The 22922-nt window shown below is 34.2% G+C and overlaps 1 protein-coding gene across 1 annotated transcript in view; it reads left to right on the forward strand.

The window, feature by feature from the left end:
* The window catches only part of GRIK2 (glutamate ionotropic receptor kainate type subunit 2), a 415252-nt gene that overhangs the window by 206782 nt on the left and 185548 nt on the right, over window positions 1–22922 (forward strand). Inside the window, exons 7-9 of the mRNA XM_075046677.1 lie at window positions 5395–5538; window positions 6845–6952; window positions 15620–15733. Of these exons, the coding sequence (XP_074902778.1) occupies window positions 5395–5538; window positions 6845–6952; window positions 15620–15733 (366 nt within the window). The remainder of the gene's footprint in view (window positions 1–5394; window positions 5539–6844; window positions 6953–15619; window positions 15734–22922) is intronic.

The following is a 22922-nucleotide window of genomic DNA, read 5'->3' on the forward strand; positions in this document are numbered from 1 at the left end:
TAGTGACTGGTAAATGCAGATTCAGATCTCCACCTTGTGACAGCACAGGGCCCGTCAACTGAGTTCTAGAATATGGCACTATTGCATTTTCTTTCTCATTTGCTTTGTCTTTGATGAAGAAATACATTTTGACAACATCTTTTCTGAATCAAATATTTAAAATTTTTATTGTGGAAAATTCAGTCTTGTTAGACTGTCTAGAGAGTTTCAAGTTGCATTACAGAAGAGTTGTATCAGAATTTAATTCTGAGACAAATTTTTATTCCTTCTTTGGCACACATAAAAGCTTTTTTTTTCCCCTTCCTTTTCCTTCTTTCAGAGTTAAAGGGACATTAATTTGCTTTTACTGGACTTGACTTGAATGAATAAAGTCAAGGTCAAACATAAAATACAGATCACTAAACAAGTATGTATCATAGTTGCAAGGAGGTCATCTTTAATAATATCTTACACGTAACCATAAAAGCATTTTGCAAATGGTTGAGCAGTCTAATCCTCATAAATGTAATCTTTATATTGTTAGGGAGATATTTAGTTAGCTAACTAAACCTTTTTTTTTTTTTTTATTCTTAAACTCTTGTTTGTCCCTCTTCTTTGACTCCTTTTCTGTGGAAAAATTTCCCCACAGTCACTGAAAAAATTGGCAAAGAGGGCAATTATGAGATCTTGTGTGTCACAGATTTGGAAATACAAGAATATTCTGATCTTGGGAAAATAAACTACTAATATTCAAATAACTCATTCTTGTCTGGGATCCACACTGGATCAAATACAAAACAACAAAAAAGTAAATTTATTAAGCTTCTCTTTTCCATAGACTTATTTCATATGTCACTCAATGTAGAAAATTTCTTGGTTTTGAGTACTTCACAGAGCACCTTTTAAATAGAAGATCATATTTCTTCATAGACTTTTATTAGTAAGAAATTTAATTAAGGGGAAAACCAATAACATTAGTTTAATTTAACATTTAATTGAAAACCTGAGGGTTTCCTCCTGCTTTCAAGATGTTGTTAATCATCTGTATTTGAGTAATTGAAAGTTCTTCCATATCACGCCTATGTAACAGTTCCATTTTTTTTAGTTGTAGATTATAGAGGACTACAATTTGTTATAGTAAAAGCTGAAATATGTTTTCTTTCTGTTTGAGAAGTGTACTATTTCTGATATAGCTCATGAAGAAACAGAATTAGCCTAGCAATCCTTCATGTTAAATTAATGTTAAACTTGATTGCATGATAAAAATCATATTTTCTAAAAATAAAGCACATATTTTTTTCAATTTAGAGCTAATTTTGGAGCACTGAGATATGAACCAGAGAGGTGTGGTTTATTGGTACATGAAATTCTCATATAGTTTGGAGGTAAATGGAAATGTCATACAAAAACATTGCTGTGCAAATAAGGTGCACACACAAGTCATGATTTGATGTCATTAAATGTGGAATCTGCAGATTTTTTTAACCCTTAGTAGTTAATTAGGCACAGGTATTCCAAAAGCAATTAGCACATTTGTTGAGTCAGATATCAAAAGGCATCAATGAACTCTTATGTACTGTAAGTCTGAAGATGGTTATGAATACCATGATTCCTGTGTTCTCTTAGGCTTGCTTGAATTTTATCTGTCAGCATGAGCCCTTTCTCTCACGTTTTTTGGGGGGGAAGGTTTTAAGATAGAGACTTAGATCTAAGGTTGCAGCTGTAGTGCATGAACAGCCCATTTGGTTTCAGGATTTCCAGCTAATTCTTGTCTAACCTACCAGCCATGCTGAAGGTCACTAAAAATCATGCCTTTTTTATGTCATAAGAAGGGCAGAAAAACTTGGTAGAGAAATAGCTTGTGAGTCCCACTACACAGGGAATATTTCTTCCTGGCTGAGACCCAGGCTATAGGGGGTTTCTTCTGCATCAGCTTCACCCATATAGGTTAGAAACCAGTAAAAACCACTACCCTGCCAACCTCCTGTCCCAGCTCCAAGCCCTCAAAACTCAAACCCTCCCTACAATACTGATTAACCAGGACAAGCAAGCGTGTGCCAAAAATCACAGTATATATCTCCTAGAGCTTTTCATGTTCCTTTGACATCTTTGGGTGCAGCTGGGGACAGAGAAGAAAAAGACCATCTTTTACCCTGAGGAGGCCTGGGGAGAAATAACAGACTCTTTCTCTAATAATGGAGAGGTCTCTTTTTCTACCTTCTTTATACTGAGTCTAGCTTCACCAGGGCCCTTTCACAGTGAGATTAGAGTATTGCATGCAATTTGTTAGACAGTATTTAGCAAGTAATTTAGCAAGACTCAAAAGTGATTATACAGAAACACATGTAAAAAATAGAGGCAAACACAACACCCACAGTAAGACAGGAGGTAAAGGAATAATAGAACAGTATTAAGAAGAAATGTGTAGTATCCAACTGAGTTTGGGATAAAAATCAAACACAGATTGGTACTTTCTATTTGAGATATGTTGTAACTGAAATCACATCTCTGATTAAGCTGTTGCTTCTGAGTGCTAACAGCTTTCTTGTTACTTGACAGTCAGCTGAAAAACAGACTTGTGGTCACAGACATCTGTCACCTGACATCTTAATCACCTAACTCAATCTCATTCTATTTTAATTTGATGAAAAATTTTTGTAGCTTCTGTAGTTGCAGTAATTTCTTTCGTTTGTAGTTTTAGAAATACATATGACAGTTTCATGAGCAGTATTTTAGATGAATTTATCTGTATCCAAACAAGTTATCACAAATACTAAGTAGGATTGTGAAACCAAAAAACCGCACAACCCCTGGTTCAGAAACTGTACCAAGATACATTTGTGAAATACAACATAATTCTTAAAAGTTTTATACAAGTTTAACTAAACCAGTACTAATATCATTTTTCAAAGTTCAAGAACCATTGCTTCTCCTGAAGTTTCTACTTCTTCTTCCTTCCAGACTGCTAATGTCTGTTTAGATAAAATAAAGAATCCTAAAAATTTAATTAGGGACATTTTCTCCCTCGTCCCCAGACAGTCTTTTGCTGAAACCTGCAGTACTTCGTGTACCACAAAGCATAGTTCCAAAGGTGTGATTTAAGGAAGAGAAAGTGGTGTGGACAAAGGGCAGCAAGACATAAAGCTTAGCAAGCCTAATGAATGAGGGTGGAGAGTGAGGCCAACAGCTATCAATTCCTGCTGTCTCTCAGAGGAAAGGTAAAGTGACCAGCCAAGAGGAGAGCCCAACCTGCAATTCAAGTATATACTTTATATCTTTTCCTGAGTTCTGTGCTGTTTATTTCTCTTGTAGTAAAATCAATGATTGCACCCAGTGGGATGAGTGCAATATTGAATCACTAAACCAATATATTTTTGAGTATATAGTTCTGTCTGTCTTTATTCAGTACAAACACTTAAGCCTACATTTAACTTTAACCTTCCTATACAAGGTGGATTGTGGGATCTCATACTATGTAAATATGGGTTTTATCTTGTAGCATCTAAAAATCAAATAGGGCACTCAACTTCTAGCCAGTGATTAGTTTGTTGTGTGCATTTAAAAGAAGTGCATTCTGATTTAGATTTATCTCCAGTGAAGCCATATTCATCAGTCGAATAGGAAGAATATTATCAGAATTTGAATTACTTCTAAAACTGCAATGGCTTTTTTTAATGCTTTCGCTGGAGTTGACTGCCTTGTCATCCTACAGGTTTCCAGCTCAGTGGCTTATAGAATTTGACAGAAAGCCGTGTTGCTTTGCATATGGCATAATGTCCATTTGATTCCTGCTGATAAGTCTTATCAGTTCTGTGTCCAAATTTATATTTAATTAATCAGTTAATGCTGGTTTTAAACTTCTGGTTGCTTCTTCATGGGCTGCTTTCACTAAAGTCTCACAGCAATTTTAATTTTCCTTCATTGGTGCAAGGACTACAGTTCTAGAAGTAAAGCTGATTAAAAAAAAGAAGTTTGCATTTCTAAACCAGATTAATGTGTTGTACTTATTGTGTAGTGTATTTTATAAACTGTTGTCTAGACTCCAACTACTGCCAAATACTGCTTCTAGAATATTAAGCTTTGTATGATGCTTACTCAGCATGTCATTCCAACTTTTTGGTGTTTCGCTGCCTCCTTGTCAAATATCAACTTGCCTTAAAAGCACTTTAACGCCTTGAAGATAATGAACAATTTGGCAGCAAAAATATTTTTTGACTGATTTGGAGCCCCTGCATAAACTACTTGGCGTCTGAGATCATTGAAACCTATTACCCTGGCTATTTTAAAATTAGGATTTATTTCTGTTTGAATTTTGAAATCTCTCCTTGGGAGAGCCATTTAAATGTAAACGCATATTTTCCTCTTTAACAGTAGCTTATGGGCTATAATGGTAGAACATTTTTGCATTTTTATGTTTAGTTTTATTGTAAAGAGCCTTGGGATGCATTTGCATGAAAGGCACTATATAAGCTCATTTTGTATTGCATTGTATTGTATTGTGACAAGTGCAATAATCTCCAGGTTTCCTATCCATTAAAGAACTAATTTCACAGCTCACTAATTATGTGAATGAGAAGGGGAAATAGGTCCTTTTTCTCTAAGGTATGCTGAGCAGATGGCATAGCATTCATTTCCACCAGCTGAATCTAAGGTCCTCTCTTGCTTTTGGTTCCAAGGCTTGCCTCTGTTTATCAAATAGAACAGGAGAGAGATGTCAGTTTCTTGTACAGCATGACAGTGGGTACTGAGAGGCTGTCTCTGTCCTTTGCTAATACAACATTATTCAGCACATACTAGATCTAAACAGCCTACTTATTTATGATGGGACACAAAAACCATTAAAATGAATGTCCATTTTAATGCAATTCTAATTTGCCTCTGATTTATAGAAGATACTGGTTAGATCTGTCCTAGGGGTTTAAACTGATACCCATAAAAAAGTTGTTAATGAATCAATTGAGTACCTTTGGGACTGTATCTAGTCTGTAATTTCAAAACAGAAAAACATTATTTCCTTAGCCTGTGCACATTCCTTCATAGTTACGGTTTTGCTCCCTTGCTAATCTTTTCTGGGTTTTTTTGCCTCACTCATGAAAATAACTGACTTGAATCAAACATGCAAACAGTGATTTATATAGCCCCCTAATGCACTGATACCAGTGTTCTCCTGTGACCCTGAAAAGTTGGTATTTGGGCCCTTATTTCAGCATTAAAAGAATAGCCAAGACTGAAGGTCCTGACACATCTTATGTAGTACTTGGCAATAAGGCTGCATTTTACAGTGCTACACAAGCAATCAGATAATTTTCTCCCTTTAACATAACGAGCAGTGCTAATTTTGTGTTTCATTCTCTCACTGCTGGGCTGTCACGTTTTTGTTTTGTGTTCATGGTTCTGATCTCCTTCTAATTTCAGACGGATGCAGCACTAATGTATGATGCCGTTCATGTGGTGTCAGTGGCTGTCCAGCAGTTCCCACAGATGACTGTCAGTTCACTACAGTGTAATCGCCACAAACCGTGGCGCTTTGGGACCCGCTTTATGAGTCTTATTAAGGAGGTAAGTCACTAATAAAGTGTCCTGCTTCATTGCTTTCCTTTCTCCCAACTTGGATTTTCTTTTGTTGCCACTCTACTTGACTCTTGCCTTTTTTTTTTTCAGTAGATGAGAATCTCTCAGCTTGTTATGTGTAAAGAGTTCATCAGGCAAGGGCAGCATTTTTATTTGAAAACAGGTTTTACTGAGGTATTAGCTGGAACAAAGAAACACTGCATTCTAAATAAAACTTCTGTTTGTAGGTAATTGTGGGTGGGGTGTGTGTGGAACATTTGTGGCATAAAAACCCAAACTCCTGAAACCCCAAACCATAGACTGACTATGAAAAATTCAGCAACTAAATACTAGCATAAGTTCAAAGGGGCCAAGAATGAAGTTTACTCCCTGGTTTTAATTTTCTTCTTTTTTTTTTCTTTTTTTTCTTTTTTTTTGCTATGGTGAATTAATATATGTGGCCTTGGTCTCCTAGTATGCTGTTTAGATACTGATACATATTGATTAGATACTGTTACGTAGTGATTTAAAGTAAAGCTAGGATATTTAAGGTCTTAAAGGTGAACACTGTAGAGTATTCAAGTCACTTGTACTGTAAGTAACTCCTAATATGGTATTTCTCATTCTAGATATGCACAATACTATGATAAAGTGAACTATTTGCAATGGAATATAATCCTGTTTTTAATTTTAGTTCCTTTTAGGATGATAATTTTGTTTTCCACATTCCCTCCTCTACTTTAGGTTAGTTTTAGAAGTAGGTAGACTTTAAGTTATAAAAAAATTAGGATATTGCAGTTTACTAAAAGTAAGGAATCAACTCTGGAAGACTGGCTCAGTGACCTCAATTTTTGCTGTCTCAGTGTGGTTTCAGGGTACTCTGCATCTTGCAAAAGTAAGCCTTTATTTGAATGAAATTTCCTGACAGAAGAATGAAATCCAGTGTTAATGAAATAGATTGAGGCTTGGGGCTTGGGTTGGGGGAGGCATGTAGGGAAGCAGAAGGGGAAATGCATGCATGAATGATGGAGGAATGAAAGCAAACCAGCCTTTCATCTCATTTAGTAAGAATAGTCTATTGGCTAACATGGAAAGTTGTTTAAAAAATTGTCAGTGAAGACTGAAGAAAGGTTGATTTAATTAGCAAAAAGTGAATACAAAATATTAAAAAAAAAAAAAAAGTAACCACAAGGTAAATTGTTTAGATAGAATGAATAATTAATGTTCCCATTTTTGCAGAAGTAAAATTTCTTCTTTTTGGGAAAAAAAAGGAAGAGGTTTTTATTTATAGAAATTGTTTTTTCTTTTTCCATAGGCCCACTGGGAAGGCCTCACAGGCAGGATAACTTTCAACAAAACCAATGGCTTAAGGACAGATTTTGATTTAGATGTTATCAGCCTCAAGGAAGAAGGTCTTGAAAAGGTGTGTAAGATGTTTACCTCCAGAGTAATGGGAAACAAACCAAAACCTCACCCCCTAAAACCAGTAGCATTTTCAGTAACATTTCATGTGTTACATAAAACAATATACCTGTTCTCAACTTGATATCTTGTTTCAGTCTTCTAGTAAAAGCTGTTATCTTGATGTTGGACAGTTAGTGGCCTCTTAACTGTGTGCTTCTAGCCACATTCTTAGATTCAAGAGGACTGGGGAAGAGTGAATAGCTGGACCTGGAGTTATGCATTAATATATTTGTCTTCAATTGATGTGGAGTTTAGTTTTAGTTGTGATTCCAATCCCATTGCCTATACTCGTGTGAACCTGTGGGTATGTGTATTTGTATTTTCTTTACATCTTACTAATTCAGGAAGAATTACCTCAAACAGAATTAAATAAAATAGCTTCATTTTGGCATTTTTCTGTGTTTCAAGAGGGAACTTTGTTTCTTTTCTTGGAATACAATGTTTCTATCTGTAAGTGCTACTTCAAATTAAGAATGGGTAGCCTGACAGGTTTGTCTGTCTTCTGACATGAATTCTTCTTGGGAGTAATGGGAGTGAAAGACCAAAGGATTGAAAAGTGCCCTTTCTATGTAGGCTAATATTGTCTGTATTCGAACTAAAGGCCTTGGCAAGCACATACAGGTTTTTGGCCTGCCTACATGACACCAAGATGATCTGAAATCAGATCATCTTCCCTCTCTTCTCCAGCCGCCTTGCCATGGAGAGGCAATGCAGGAAGCTGCAGTGTCTCACATTGTTGTGGTCAGCAGACAAAGGTTTTGCAATTTGCATCTGCATTGTAGTTTATATTTAGCTGCGGTGTTCATTGTTCTGTAAGCACTATGTTTTCCTTCATCTTCAGATAAAGTTTTATCAGCTATTGCCCCAAGGTGATATTGTGGCGACAAATAAAAAGAGAACTTAAGGGAAGGCACCATGCTGCAGAGTTGCATTTACTTTCTTCTATAAATCATTGAATGAAGAAGCTCGCATAAACAGCGTATTTCTCCAAAACTTTTCCTCCCAACAGTAGTTTTGGAATATTAATGTTCTCTTACTAGGAAGATTTTTAAAAAGTTCAGAATCCATGAGCTTGCTTTGAAACACTTACATAGGTAATAACATTTTTTAAAATGTCCAGTGGCAAACCTATAATTAAAGGACTAAAATGTATTTTAAAACATTCGACAGTGCACTGATAGTAAAGAGTCTTCCCATAAGGTATTCCATGAAAGGGAGCTCTGGAAACTTAAGGGGGGAAAAAAAAAAAGTATATAGTAGTGATTAGATTTGAAAAACAAATTAGCTTTGTGTACAAGGAGAATAGGTGCAATGCAACTTGTTTTCCTTACTGGAAACAGAAATGGAAGAATTGATGTTATGAGAATAGCTAAAGAAGTCACTAGTGGCTGAAGAGTCTGGATGTAAGTGATAACTGTTGAAAATGAGGAAAGGAAGTCTCTATAATCTAGGATGGCTTTAAGAACATTGGGTGGCATTTGAGAACCATCGAGCAACATGAGTTTTCTGGAAAATAAAATCTCAGCTGACAATATATTAGGAGATATGTACTCCACTGAAAATATAGAAGTAAAACAAAAAGGTCTACAGAGATTAGAAATGTGGGAAGAAATAAAATTCAACAGGAAATACAGTACTGTAAAACACATAATAGAAAAAAGGAACTGGGGAAACAGTAATAGTGAAAGATATGTAAGAGACAACAACATAAATAGTTGTCGAAGGATATGGATTTTTAAAAACAACCAGCAAATGCTTGAACTGTGTATACAGAAGTTCACAGAAAAGGAAGATACTTTTACTGCCTTCATAGCTCATTTTGGCCATGTGATAAAGGGATGTGATAATACTAGTTTTTCACCAAAATGTGCTGACAATCTTTGGAAAGAGCAGTAAGAATTAATTACCATGTATTAGAAAATTTTAGGAGTTAGGAAAGTGTTAGCAAAGAATGATGAGGAATGCTACACAGATTCAAAGATACATGTGAGCAAAACCAGAGCAGTTTCTGTAGGGTGTAGTGATATGAAATTAGGAAAAAGAAAATTAAGGTGTATGCACGTGAGATTGAATTTTTTAGTAAATATTTAGAATGTATAGGGTATTTCACTGAGAAAGAGAAACAATGGTGACAATTAAATGGGTTTCTTTAAGAAAACTTGGTTATTCTGAAAGAATACAAACATATTCTTCTTGAATCGAGGGTGAGTCATTAAACTCTAGAGCAGGACACTTCCTAGTAGAGAGAGTATGTTTTAGCCAGTCCTTTTATTTAAAAGAGCTGTCTCAAAGTTGGTTTGTTTGGGTTTTTTTCCCCACAAGATTGTCTTCTGTTAAAGCTATGACGAATCCCTCTCCCTTCTCTCAGTCCCCTCTCTCCCTCCCTTCACGCATTCACTCCATCTCTCTACATCACACTCTTTCCATCCTGCTTTCTGCTACTCTCTCATTCTCTCCTTTCCCTCTTCCCCTGCTGCTTCCTTCCTCTCTCCCTTCCCCTCCTCCCTGTCTGTTTCCCTTTCCCCCTCCCTGTCCATTTCCCTTTCCATCTAATCCCCATGCACTTGTCCACCTCTTTGCTCTTTCCATCCCCTTTCTCTCTTATTTCTTCTTTCTTCGGGAGCCTTTCCCCATCTTTGTCCTTGTCTTGTATGTTCCTAATGTTCTTCCCAAACCACCATCTTGTCAAGTCTCTCTGTCTATGTAGTTAGAGTTCCTGGACAGTTTTGCTTTATTTATTTGTTTGTTTGTTTATTAATTCATTTTGTGGGATGAGAGAAGATGGGGAGGTGGGAATTATATGTGCCATATTATGTGTGTTGTGTTTCCATACTGTAAATAGCTATTATTTCGTCTAACCTCCTTCCAAATGTGGGGGAACAATTTCCTATGTGAAGGACAACAGTTCAACCCAACAATTTCACCTGTAATCTCTAATACTTTTGTCACAAAATGAGATATCTTGAGAAGAACAATGTTCTTGGAGGGAAGAGAAAAGAGTTATTATGAAGTATTTCTAGAAGACCTATTTTAGGGGGATTTTGCAAAAAAATGTCCTAGATAAATTGCCTGGTTAGTATAATGGGAAGTGACCCAAATCATGTATTTTAAGTACAATGACTGCTGAAGTCAGTGACAACAGAAAAAATTGCTCATTGATTTAAAAAAGATTCAGATTTTACATCAGATACCTGTTCCTGAAACTCTTGAATGAGAGGTGATAATCAAGCATCAATCAATAAGAAGTACGCACTTCCAAATAAAAAGTCGCGTCTGACAAAAATGATAGCTTCTTGTAAGATGAAAATGACAAATTAATAGGCAATTGGAGTGCTGCTAATGTAATGTACAACAAAATTTGCTGACAGTCACTCTGGACACACTGAAACTGTGGTTAAGCACAGTGAAAATCCCCAACTATTGCAATCCAGTATAATAAGCAAATTATCATTTAAATTACAATCAATCAGTATTTACACTGAAGCTGCATCGTGAGGAAAATTATTTTATACTTAAGGGCGAAAACAAATACCTGAATTTAATACCACTTTTGATATGAAAATTTGTCACTGAAGAAGAATCACATTTCTTGAATAGAGATGTTAACAACTGGCTTGAAATCTTGCTCGGGAACCTACGCACAGGATGAATATAAATGACACAAAATAAGCTGTAATTCATTGTCCAGCATATCAATGTAAGATCTTGTTTTATTTAGTATCTTTATTAATGACCTGGGAAAAAAAAGCAAGTGGCGTAAACAGAGGGTTTTGTAAAAGTTAGAGAAAAAAAATTGAGATAACAGATCTAGGGAAGTCAGAAGTATTGGTATGAACAAGATATTTGGCAAAGAAGGCAAGCATATTAATATTTCTGAAGAAAGCAAAATAAATGAAGCAATTTGCGAATGGGAAGTACATAAATAGGAAGAAATACTATTACACTGGAGTATAAATGATTATTTTCTTGATGTAATCACCACTATTACTAACTACTCTACAAATTATAATAAAGACAGTAAACTGTAGACACATTTGACAATCCTTTGAGGGTTGAATACGGCTCTGATTTTGGCTGCATAGTTGTTACCACTGCAGAAGGTCAATGATCCTTCCTAATACAATGCTTCTGGCACGTCACTGTGAGTAGTGTGTAGTTTCAATTGACTCAGAGCCCCGCAAAATGTTACTTTTCTTAGGAGAGTTTTGAAGGAAGTTCAAAAAGAGGAGTACTTAAAAGAATACTTGTTTATTCATAAAGAGAAATTTCTTTTTCTCAAACATGCTCGAGTAAGAAAGCTACTTTAACTTATTGAATTTTTGTGGATAACATCTCATGAGACTGGTGCTCAGTAAACTAAAGTATATGTAAACTCAGCAAATTTTAAGATTCAGGAGTGCACAATGCTGCTTTTTTGGGGTGGTGGTGAATTATTGTACTGTTTTTGGCTGGGATAGAGTTAATTTTCTTCGTAGTACCTTGTATGGGGCTACGTTTTGGATTTGTGCTGAAAATAGTGTTACAGTAACTCTTTGCATAAAAATTATATAGTCTGCTCAGCAATCTTGCAGGAACTTAAGAAGAAAGCTGTATTGGACTTCAACTCAAAGTGTTAACTGTGTGTAGTTTTCAGTATTCAGAATTTGAATTATTATTCATTCTGATTTAACAGGTCTCATATTTTTACTTATTTTTTATTATTTAGTAAACACTTTTTTTCTAGAGTATTAGTACTTCACAAATCATGCCAATTGCATTTTGCTATGAAATTAAATTAATATTTTTGGAAAAAGGTGCAATTGTAGTGATGTTTTTTTTGAGACTGAATGCACTAAATACTCGAAGGCCAAAGAATCAAATTATTTTTATATTTGTGTGAACATTAGCCAAACTTCTTTTCAGTATTTGCTAAATTCTGTCCTTTGGTAATGTCACTTATTATTTTTAAACACTTCTGGTGAGATTTAGTTTTGAAATTGTACTATTGAACTGTTGAGTAGTAAATATTGTGAAGATTATTTAAGAGTTTTGTTTAAGTGGAGTAGGATTGATTGACCATTTGGAAACCTCAGAGTGTACCCGCCTAAAGGTGGATGACAAACTTTTCTTGTGGTGCATGAGAGAAGAATCTCTAGATTCATCTAGTGCAGTATTCTGTATCTGAAAGTGGCCAGCTGCAGAAGTCTAGGGAAGAATATAAGAAAATGGCAAGCATATTGCAGTACTCCACCAGAACACTCCCAGAAACTCAACTTATTGAAGTCTAAAGAGATGATGTCTTCATAGACACAGGTAATTTTCTAATCAATACAGAATTCTGAGAAAATAATGACTCTACAATCAGAGTTTAAGCACATATTTCCTAATTTTTCCTCTTTAACTGCCTTTTAGTAAGGACTGTCTCAGTGGTCATAATCTCCAGTAAAAGGAAAAAGATGAATTTGCTCTTAACTTCCTATTAGTAAGATGTCTGGTAGTATCACAAACATGTATTTTTCATTTGGATTACACGTTTAGGTCTTGTTCCATACAGTTATATAAAGAAGTTACATTGCCTTGCCACCACTGTCTTAGATCAGATGATGCAACTTAATTAAGAGATTGCAAATTACTTGAGGATTTTTTTCTGAAAACTGTTTTATTAAGAAAAACCAAACAAAGAATCCCAGGTAAAACATAGGTAATTGTGGTTTATCAAAACAATAATAAAAGAATGGAAACTTCTGCCCAAACTTTCTTCAGAACTGCAGTAACCTGATAGTTATCTAGTAGTTAAATACATGGAAGCTTGGATGAAAGTTTCAATCACTCAAGTGTAGTTGGGAAACTGTATTCCATGTCCTTGAGGAGCACCCCAATTGCCATGTTACAGAATATACTATGATAACTGATGATGAGTCTTTCAGTAGCTCTTGCTGGAATTGTTTCAACTTGAATTAGCTGATTCTTGACTAAGCTAATTCTTTGTATCACAGAGATTCTTTATCTCACTGTGGAGCACAATGTCAGCTTCATGGGAACTCCTTGTTTGGGTCCTGTGCTATGGATAAGTGTTAATGTGTTCTAATTGGCATGCTCACTCCAGAATAGTATATCCATTTAGGGGACTTGAATGGAAGAATAGGACATCAAGGGCTTGACAGCCTCCCTGTGACTGTATTTACTGTGTGAACATTCGCTATAAGGTGTGTATTAGAATATCAGTTTATTTCACTTTTTAGGAAAACTTGAAAGTTTGTTGGAAATAAATGTAGTGCAGTGGAAGTAAACTGTAAGTTGTTTGAATTGCAGTTGTATGTAGTAGACTACCTTGATTTGCTTTTTCTATATTTTTGGCATTTAAACTTTTCTAGTGAAAACACATTAGCAATTTTATTCTGTTCAAAAGGCTACATTAAAATTAAAACACTGTGCTTAAGCAATAGAAAAGATAGAAAAGAATGAATTTGCTGCACTGTCTATGCAGTTTTCTCTAGAAGCAGCAGCTTTAAGAATCAGTTTGTGTGATTTAGGAGCTATATATATCAGTAGTATATCAGAAGCTGTGACGTAAGTTGTTGATCTTAATATGTCTTATTTGGAACATTCAACTTTTGTTCCATTTCTTAGATTCTTGATTCACAAAAGTAGCAATCAAGAATAATTAACCTCATTTAGAAAGATAATGTGATAATTTATCAAGACAGAAGTTTCTTATTAAAGTAATGCAGTTGATAGTTCTTATAAGTCTATGTGGATGTAGTTAGATAAACCTCAGATTCTAACAGTTGATAATTATTCATTTGCTTGTGACTGTGGCTGTTAAAAAGTAGGGGAAGAAGCATTTTATATAGCAATGTGTTAGCTTTTGCCAAGATAAGTTTGAATTATGAACTTGAATAAAGTATATGATTTAATGAATTTAGAATTTGAAATTGATCAAATAAGGTGATAGTGTTCCCTTAGAAATTTTTGTGCTACTTGTGTACCTGAAGTTGAATCTCATAGAGGAGATTAGTCCAGCTTTATATGTCCAATTACGTGAAGAAACAGCAGGGACAGGCTCAAGTTCTGGTCTTTGTCATTCCTCGTTATTCTATTCTAGTTTGATCTTTCTTTGAAGTAAAGCAAACGCTATGATTGCCATAATGAACAGAACATTGCAACTAGAAGTTCTTGATCCTTTTACAGTTTCTTAATTGTGGCCAAACTGCAAGGCTGAACATTTTAGGTTTCCTAAAAACCTTTCAAGTCACCAAATGAAATAGTATTAAAAGAGTAAATGAAGAAAAGTTTTTTTGGTAGTAAGGTTTGGTTTCAGTACTTTGAAATGATGTGTTAGATGTTATTTTCCAATTGTATTTCTGAGACACACATATTCTCCTTTCCTCCCTTCATGATTCTTTCATCAGTTTACGAGGCACTGAATTGCCAAAATTCAAGAATCATAGCCATTCAAAGGAGTGACTTCTTGGAACTGAGTGTTATGCAAAGAAGAAAGTAAAAATATTGATTTCTGTGGAACAGAGCATCATAGAAAAAGAGAGCAAATTTGTCTTTTCTCCATTACAGCTTCTGCTGATTCATGCTCTGCTGTATTCTCAGTTTTAGAAATTAAACTCTCTTTATTTAACCCATACGACATTGCATCCTGAACTTACTTGGCAGCTGTACTGCAAGAAACCACTTAAAAGTATATGAACAATTTCTCAGGAATCAGTATCTCTCTCTCTCTCTCTCTCTCCCCACACAATCAAAGCTCACAAAAATTTTTAATTTCTCTCTAGATTTAGTTTTAAAATATCTTTACCTTGTATTATAGATATTACTTTGTATTTGAAATTATATTTAAAATCCTGTCTATAACCAAAAAAGAAACATTTGTGGGGTTTTTTTTAGACAATGGAGTAATACAAACATTCTGATGTCTAAAAATGGATATTTGTATCTACTGCTTGCCCATTTTAGTTGTATAGTGATGAAATTGCAGATAAATGATGCTATCATAAGCCCCATTACTTATTACTTAGTATGTGAGACTGTCCTTGACCTGAACCTTAAAGCATAACCTTGGACCTCCTTCCTTAGATAAAAATCCTATTGACTTTACTGGAATAAGAATTTCAAGGTATAAAATGTCAAAAGAGCTACATACTGAACATTATCTGTAAATCAGTTAAGTTATTACACTTAACATACTTTGTCTTCTCCATTACATTTTCCCCAAAACATCTTTTCACTCTGCTGTTCTGTCTGGTCACAGAAAAGGGTAAATCCTTATGCAGAGACAATGCTCTCTGCTCTGTGAATGAATTTCCACCTCTTAAGTTATCTTCAGATGTAGTTTATGTTGAAGAATGAAAGTTAAATGGAAAATTAAGTATTCAGAGTAGCTTTAGACATTCTGTGCATCATTTTTCCACTTAATGTCACACTTCACGAAACACGCTTTGAGGTATTGTGAATCATATTTTAAACAAGCAGGCTTTAAATGTAATGACGGAGAATAATGGAACAGGTTTTAATAATAAATATTAGCAATCTTTTTTTTTTTCCCTGTAGCAATCTATTTTTCCTTATAGTGTTCTTTTCTAGATGTTGAAATATAACTAATGGACAATTTACATAGTAATTTACTGTTTTATAGGTTGGAACTTGGGATCCGTTGAGTGGCCTTAACATGACAGAGAATCAGAAAGGAAAACCAGCAAACATCACAGATTCCCTGTCCAATCGCTCTTTAATCGTTACCACCATCTTGGTAAGCAATTATATTTGCTTTTCCAGAAATACAGTTGTACAGGAAACCTAATAGAATATGCTGTACTAATTACAACAGTAATGAATAGTCTGTAGTATACGTTATAGTTACGTAGAAATTACTGTTTCATGAATGAACTCCAGTTGTTCAACTAGTCATGGATATTTATTCTCATCTAAATTGTAAGTAAATTATGCCAATTTTGGAATTATGTTAGTTGATTAGTAATTTCACTGCCATTGTTGACTAAAATGTTTGGTTCCTTCACAAAGCTGTTTAGTTCAGCACCATATGAGAATACAAAAGGTGTTTGTTTAAAAAAGTGGTTTGGCTATTAGCCTGATGATTTTAGCCAGCAAAATTTATTGCTTTCATTTGCTAATCTAGCACCATGATATTACCTCTAAAGAAAGTACAAAGTATTTAACATTTATTTTCATCATCATTATTAGTTGACTATTAAGTTGAAATCTTTAATCATACAGAAATTTAATTGAGCTATCATTTGAACTAGATCAGAATAAACATGTTAAGTGACTTCTTTTTCATTTCCATTGTTGACAAATTCACAGTGGTGAATGAGGTATTTTTTACTTATAATTACATATATTTAGTTATATTCAAATAAATGTTCACTAATTTCCACACCATAACTTTGAAATAGTAATTTTAATTTCAACACAAATGAAAAGCTTTCCAGAAGTGTGTCTGCTGTTTGTCTGCCACCATTATCGTTAATTCGCAGATATAAAAAAATAAGTCACTTCCCAACAGTTTTATTCTTTAATAAGAAGCTTTCATCTACCCACATATATTTTGACATTTCAAGCTAGAATGAATTTTCATAGGTACATATATACAAATGCCAGTGTGCTTCTAACCTTTTATGTAACATAACCCATATATTTTCATCCAGTGGGTAACTTTTTGGTTACTTACAAGGTCTGTTTTTATTTGAAGATTTACAAATTATAGAAAATCTTCTGCAATGCATTATTTAATTTATTCCACTAATTGAAAAATACATACCTGATATATAATTGGAACATGGCTGATTGGCTTTGTGCTAAGACCAGCACAGTTTTACCACAACTTTTTCTTGTGCTGTTAATTACAGTTTATAAACATATCATCTCTTGGGTTTCTTTTTTATAAAATGTAAATGAACTTCTTATAGTCTCTTAAAGTAAAAGCATGTTTTCTAGAGTATTACTCTGTCTTTTTTCTTCCCACTGCCCTTCACAAGTTTTCAAACTACTGCACTATTAAGTAATGTTTCTTCATAATTCCAGTTGACCCCCCCTATACTCCTGTTACGTTGTATGCAGATATCTTGCCCAGGATTTTTCTTGAAGCATTCTGCTGATCAATAACTATGTTTCACATTTTTCCCAGTTGGTTTCTAGAATGACTGTTTTTCGAGAATATAGTCCTAACTTTATTACAGACTTGTTCCCTTCATTACTCAGTAGTCAAACAGCCTTTGTATCATCTGCACTCTTCATTAGCAGTCATTGTATACTTGATTCCAGACCAGTGATTACAATTCTGGACAAGGATCAATCCCTGCAAGATTACATAAGAAACACTCAATAACTTAGGGTGTTTCAAGTTTATTTGTGTTTTAACATCTATTTATTGATGAGGTTTGAGTTCATACACTGTGTGTATCATATTGATTTTGTATAGTGATACTTACACTTGCATGATTTTGTTTGAAACAATGATCTCAAGAAAAGGTAAACTGCACAAATATAAATAGTAGCGCTATCAGTGAACACTGTTTTTGGAGTGGTAAAGCTCACAAAAGTAGATCCTGAGATTTATGATAGCAGCTGCTTTCTGTAATCAAGGATACCCTTTCTCTTCAGGGATAACTTTTTGTTAGTGGTGTTTTATAAGCATCTGTCCTCTTTGCACATATCTAAATAAAATAATAAAAGAAATATGAGGACTTCAAACTGGTGTTACGAGTTGCTCACTTGTAACTGCCTTTTATACTTCAGTTATTGTTCACTGAAAGTTTTGGTAATTGCAATAACTCTTTTCAGCTATGAAGACATTATAAGTGTGGTACTCAGAATAACAAAATGAACCAAAAATTGTTCTGGTGCAGAAAGCACATGTACTAGCTTACTTTTGTAGCTCTAGCTTTTTGTGCTTTATAAATACATTTCATTTGGGCAGAAAGCATATTACTTAATATTCATTTTGTAGCAATGCAAGGGAACAATATAAAATACTACAGCTCCTAGAAACATGTTTTCTTCTTCATCACCTTCCTTTTCTCTCCTTTTTTTCAGTCTGGAAAGTACTGCTTTAAAAAAAACCAATTTTCTCATTTAAGCTTTCATGTGATTTTTCTAAGCTGTTTTTTCACTTTAACAATCATCTACAATAGTCTATAGCATACTGCCAGCTGTGGAGTCTTGATCAGTATTCTCTGTAGTTTGCTTCAACACTCGCTTTTCTTTTAAAGATCCCAGTCTTTCTTTCATTTTTAATTCTGTCTTCTGAAATTCTGAATGATATCTTTTTCCTCCTTTATATTGTAATCACTAAGATTGTTACAACTGTGAGTATACCCTACTTTTTCTTTGGTGGCTGAGTCCACTGAAGATGAAAATATATTGATAGGCAAAATAATAATAAATAAACTGCAATTCATAAATTTATCTACTGCAAGTAAGCATGGAACTATGTGGTCCTTTTTGTCTGGAATTCTCCATAATACGTGCTATAGGTAACCATCTGAAAGATTATGCCTTGGTTTATGAGCTCTGTTCCGAAAAGGGGTCAGGGTTCCCAGGACTTCATCACTTCTCAGAAGTCTACTGGTGTGTGCTTTTGGTGCAGAAGCATGTCTGGTTTCCAAGTTCTGGTCCCATAGCAGCCCAGAGTAGCAGCTGAACATGTCCAATGGAGCGATAGTCAACTTTTTAGGTGGAGAAACATTTGGAAAATAATAGTAATATAAAATATGCTGTTTGTATCTTTTATAACCATAGCTTTGGATATCTCAATCTTTTTGGCACTATTGCTTTGCTTTATTTTAATGCCATCTGCATTGAAACTTCAGAATTTCTTCTACAATTGAAATTCTACATTCTGAATATTCTGTGTTTAAAAAAAACAACAAAAACCCTTTCAAGTTCATTAATAAGGATTTCTTATAATTTGATTCTCCTAAATTAACTTTGTTCTGCAAGCTATCAGTACTCTTATTTTTTTTCTTGACATTTTAGATGTAAGTATCTAAATATTTTTGTTCTTGTACATATTCTACCTTTGCTTTAGAAACTTTTTAACTTTGGAACTCAGTTTTCATATTTATAAATGTATGTGCATGGTGTTTGTTTGTTTATGCTAAATTGCATTCAGCCTGTACATGTTATCATACAGGCTCATTCGTCCTGTTCTGCTGAAATGAATACTCCTTTACTTTCCCTTATAGCTTTTATGTGCTTTTTCTGTATCTGCTCACATCAAAGCTCTGAAAAACTCACAGTTGTCAAGTTTAATTTTTCAAGAAAAGTGTGAAAGTTATGAAAGGTGTGTGATAATCTCAAATATAGCAGTTTTTTGTTACTTCACATTTGAAATTTGAAACTACTTTTTTTACTATGCTTCCCTGAAAAAATCACTTTGAATGTTTTAGAAGAAGGAACAAGTATAACGGATTTTCAAAACAATTTTATTTAGTTCGAAATGTAATATCCCCACACTGTATCTTATTTATAAATGCTGCTTTTTCAAATGGGTAGAAATCTGATGCCGTATAAATGACATCTTGTTTTCAAAATAAAGATAAGAAATCAAACAAAGCCCAAGGTCTTAGCATCTTTGATTTTTCTTTTTTTAGGTATGCCATTTTTCATTTTGCATACTTCCTCTCCCTTTCTTTTGGACACAAAGGATATGTAAAGCATGAGATTTTAATGCAAATATTTAAATTAATATATATAAAAATAATAACTTTTACCTTTTATCTTATAAAGATGGGTCACTCATCTCTACACAGAATTGCAGATTTGTAATCTTTCCCATTTTCATTTTGATGGTATATTTTGAAGAAAGATACACAATGCAGGCATTTTCTTATACTTACTGTTGTGTCATTCTGGATGCTTCAAGTAATACCTAAATTTTGAGATATTAATAACTGAATAATATTTGGTTCCTGCTGATGTTATAGCCCTAAATACTTGTTTCTCTCTTGTAGATCTATTTGAATTTTGTGTAGTGCCACAAAATAGTTGAATCTGGTTTTGACTAGCAGAAAAACTGTAAACTTGATGTTTTTCTATTTTTAGTTTACTCAGATGGGATAATTTGTTTTTCTTTGGAACCCAAAGGAATATACAATTCCTTACCTTCCAGTTTTAGTACTTTTCTTATCCCCTTTTTATGTACTTTCCTGTCAAAATCAGTGTGTGCCTAAATGCCTCTCCCAGACTTCTCATACCAATTTCAGCATCCAGAAGTCTGCACCCTCTCGTTCCTGAACTTCATTCCACTCCTGCCTCAATTCCATTCCTCTGTCTTGAAGCACCAGCGCAGACTATAAACTGACTGATTTCTTGAAGATGTAGCAGAAATGTAAAGCAAACTACTTTAATGTGTTTCAGGAATTTTTTCACTGAGAAAGGTGAATTAGCTTGCTTTATAGTTTATGGTGCTCAAAATGCAAAAGAGTTTAAGTTGAAAACCACCCTTGTCCTGAGATCCAGCATAACATCTGCGTACTTCTAATAACCTTAAGGACCTTCAGACTTTGCAAGGTATTCAGAGAAATGCTTGGCCATGGTGTGTGTTTGAATACAAGGTTTGAAGGGAGTCATAGTATATGAATGAGTGCAGTGGGATCAGCACAAGTTGAAGTTTGACTTAGAAGAAAAAAAGTCAATAAAACTATTTTTCTCCTGGCTGGGTGCAAGCTAAAGGTAGGATAGTCATTTATTTATATCTCTGGATAATGACTGAGAAGTACTTTCTTTGGGTTCCAAGTTTACAGCATCATCCCAAACAACTTCTCCCAAATAATTCTCTAGTGCTTCAGTTCCCTTCTACTAAAATGTTAGTAATAAAAATATACTTTCACATAGTGGCAAGGATCAGTTTATAACTAGACTTCAGGATTTTCACTTATGAACACCGAGGGCCATCAGTCTAGGAAAATGCTTGCTGTATTTGTTGGATGTCTTGGCTTTGCATTTTTTTGTTTATTTGTTTTTCCCCACAGTCTTTTGAAAATTTGAGATACATCATAAGAAAAGAATGTTTTGCTTTCCATTATGGTAAGATGTAATAATGTCTATGATATTCTTCATGTATCATGAAGACAGTATGATTTAATTCAGCTGAAAAATAGGTTAGTACAGTCTGCAGTGTTGCAACAGTTTAATGCTTTCACGTTCTGTGGTCTACTGAGTCAAGTGTTTTTGCTTGAAATAGGCATCCACTCATACCTGTTTTGCTTTACTGGAATGGAAACTTAGTACACATTCTTGGGATGCAGCTGAAGTGATTTAAAGTCTGGCCAAAGTTAAGAGTACATTGTGGGGGAATAAAGAAAACTATTATTTTTAGGAGCCTGACAAAATGAGGAGAGAAACTGCAGAAAAGAACAGCTATGGCTTGAGTTCTTTAGGCCATGATTTATCAAAGCATAGTTATGACTACGTTTCATGACCCAAAAGGTCACACTAGGGAGTCTTCCAGGAAATATCTTAAAAGATGTCAAATAAGGATATTCATAATTAATTTATGTTATAGATAGTATAGTGGAGGAAGGCGACTTTGCTGTTTTCTTGGGTCTGGCCGTAGTTTCTTCTATTAGAATATCCTGGGTCAAATGACTAGTGAGATGTCTAATATATTACAGTGTTTTGACTGATTGTAATTAGTGGATTGCTTCACCTCTCCCACTTGAATTTTGACTGCCAACTGTGAAAGCCTATTGTGTATTCCTTACATCTGACATAAATGTTAATTAGATATGGCAACCTTTTAACTCCAGTATCCCTGGTGATCAGAAGCTAATGATTCAAATTCTCTGTTCTAAAAATGGCAAATTTTGAAGATGGTTTTCTTTTCATCATCAGGGCTTCTACTTCTTTGTTTTGTTTTGCTTTGCTGTTCTCAATGCTGATAGTAATACGAAAGTTCTAGATTCTTTAAAAAATACATATGTCCATGTTGAAAGTATTTATGAACAATCCGTTTGATAACTATTCATAAAAATTAAAACTAGAATAATTTGAAAAGTATAATTTATTGTTGTAATTACTAGTAATATCTTTGTAGTTGAAATATAATACAGCTCACAGGAATAACTCAAGTAAGTATTTCTTGTCCAAATCTGAAAAGAAAACATATAGATCAAGACAACCAAATACAAAAAAATTCTATCAGTAAATTTTTTCCATGCCCACATTTGTATAGAATAAGTGGGTTTTCATTCAAGTGTTAGTTGTACATTTTAAACACCAAAACAAGTCTGTAAAGCTACAATATTAATTTAACATGTGGAAACATAAGACAATAATCTTTTATTGTGTAGGGAAGCTTTAAGTTTGTGATGCAACTTATGTGTTAAAAAACAAATACAGATAAATTTTACAAGTAGAACACATGAAAATGTGTAACGGGAACACTGTTATATTGACATTCCCTAATGAAAAAAAGTCTTTGGAGATAGTATACTTGCTGTGTATCGTAGAAATAATGCAACTTAGAGAGTTATTATGAGAAAACCAGTTGTTTACATTTATGGAGGCTTAGCCCATAAAGTCAGAAGAAAACATTTTGATCATTTAATCTGTCCTTTAATACAATACAAATGAAACTTGATTCCTCATTGTAGTTTCTTTTTGAAATCTGTCCAACTTTATCTTATTTGATTTTTGGACTTCAGAAAACTATTTATATCAAAGAAAGACTTTATGTAATCTCTCTATCCCTTGATGTATCCTTTGTTTTGTATCCAGAAGGGTGCTACCCCCTCAATGATAATGTATGACAAATGACTCTTGTCATCTGATTATTTTGACTTCACTGTCACTGAAAAGAATCACTGTGATTAAAGTTCACCACACAGCCAGGAGGACATCACCTTATCAATAAGGCAAAATGTCTTTATTCATCAACAGTACATGTAAACAGAAAGTTTGCATGAAAACAACAGTCA

The sequence above is a fragment of the Buteo buteo genome, chromosome 15, assembly GCF_964188355.1.
Source record: "Buteo buteo chromosome 15, bButBut1.hap1.1, whole genome shotgun sequence".
Classification (NCBI taxonomy): domain Eukaryota; kingdom Metazoa; phylum Chordata; class Aves; order Accipitriformes; family Accipitridae; genus Buteo; species Buteo buteo.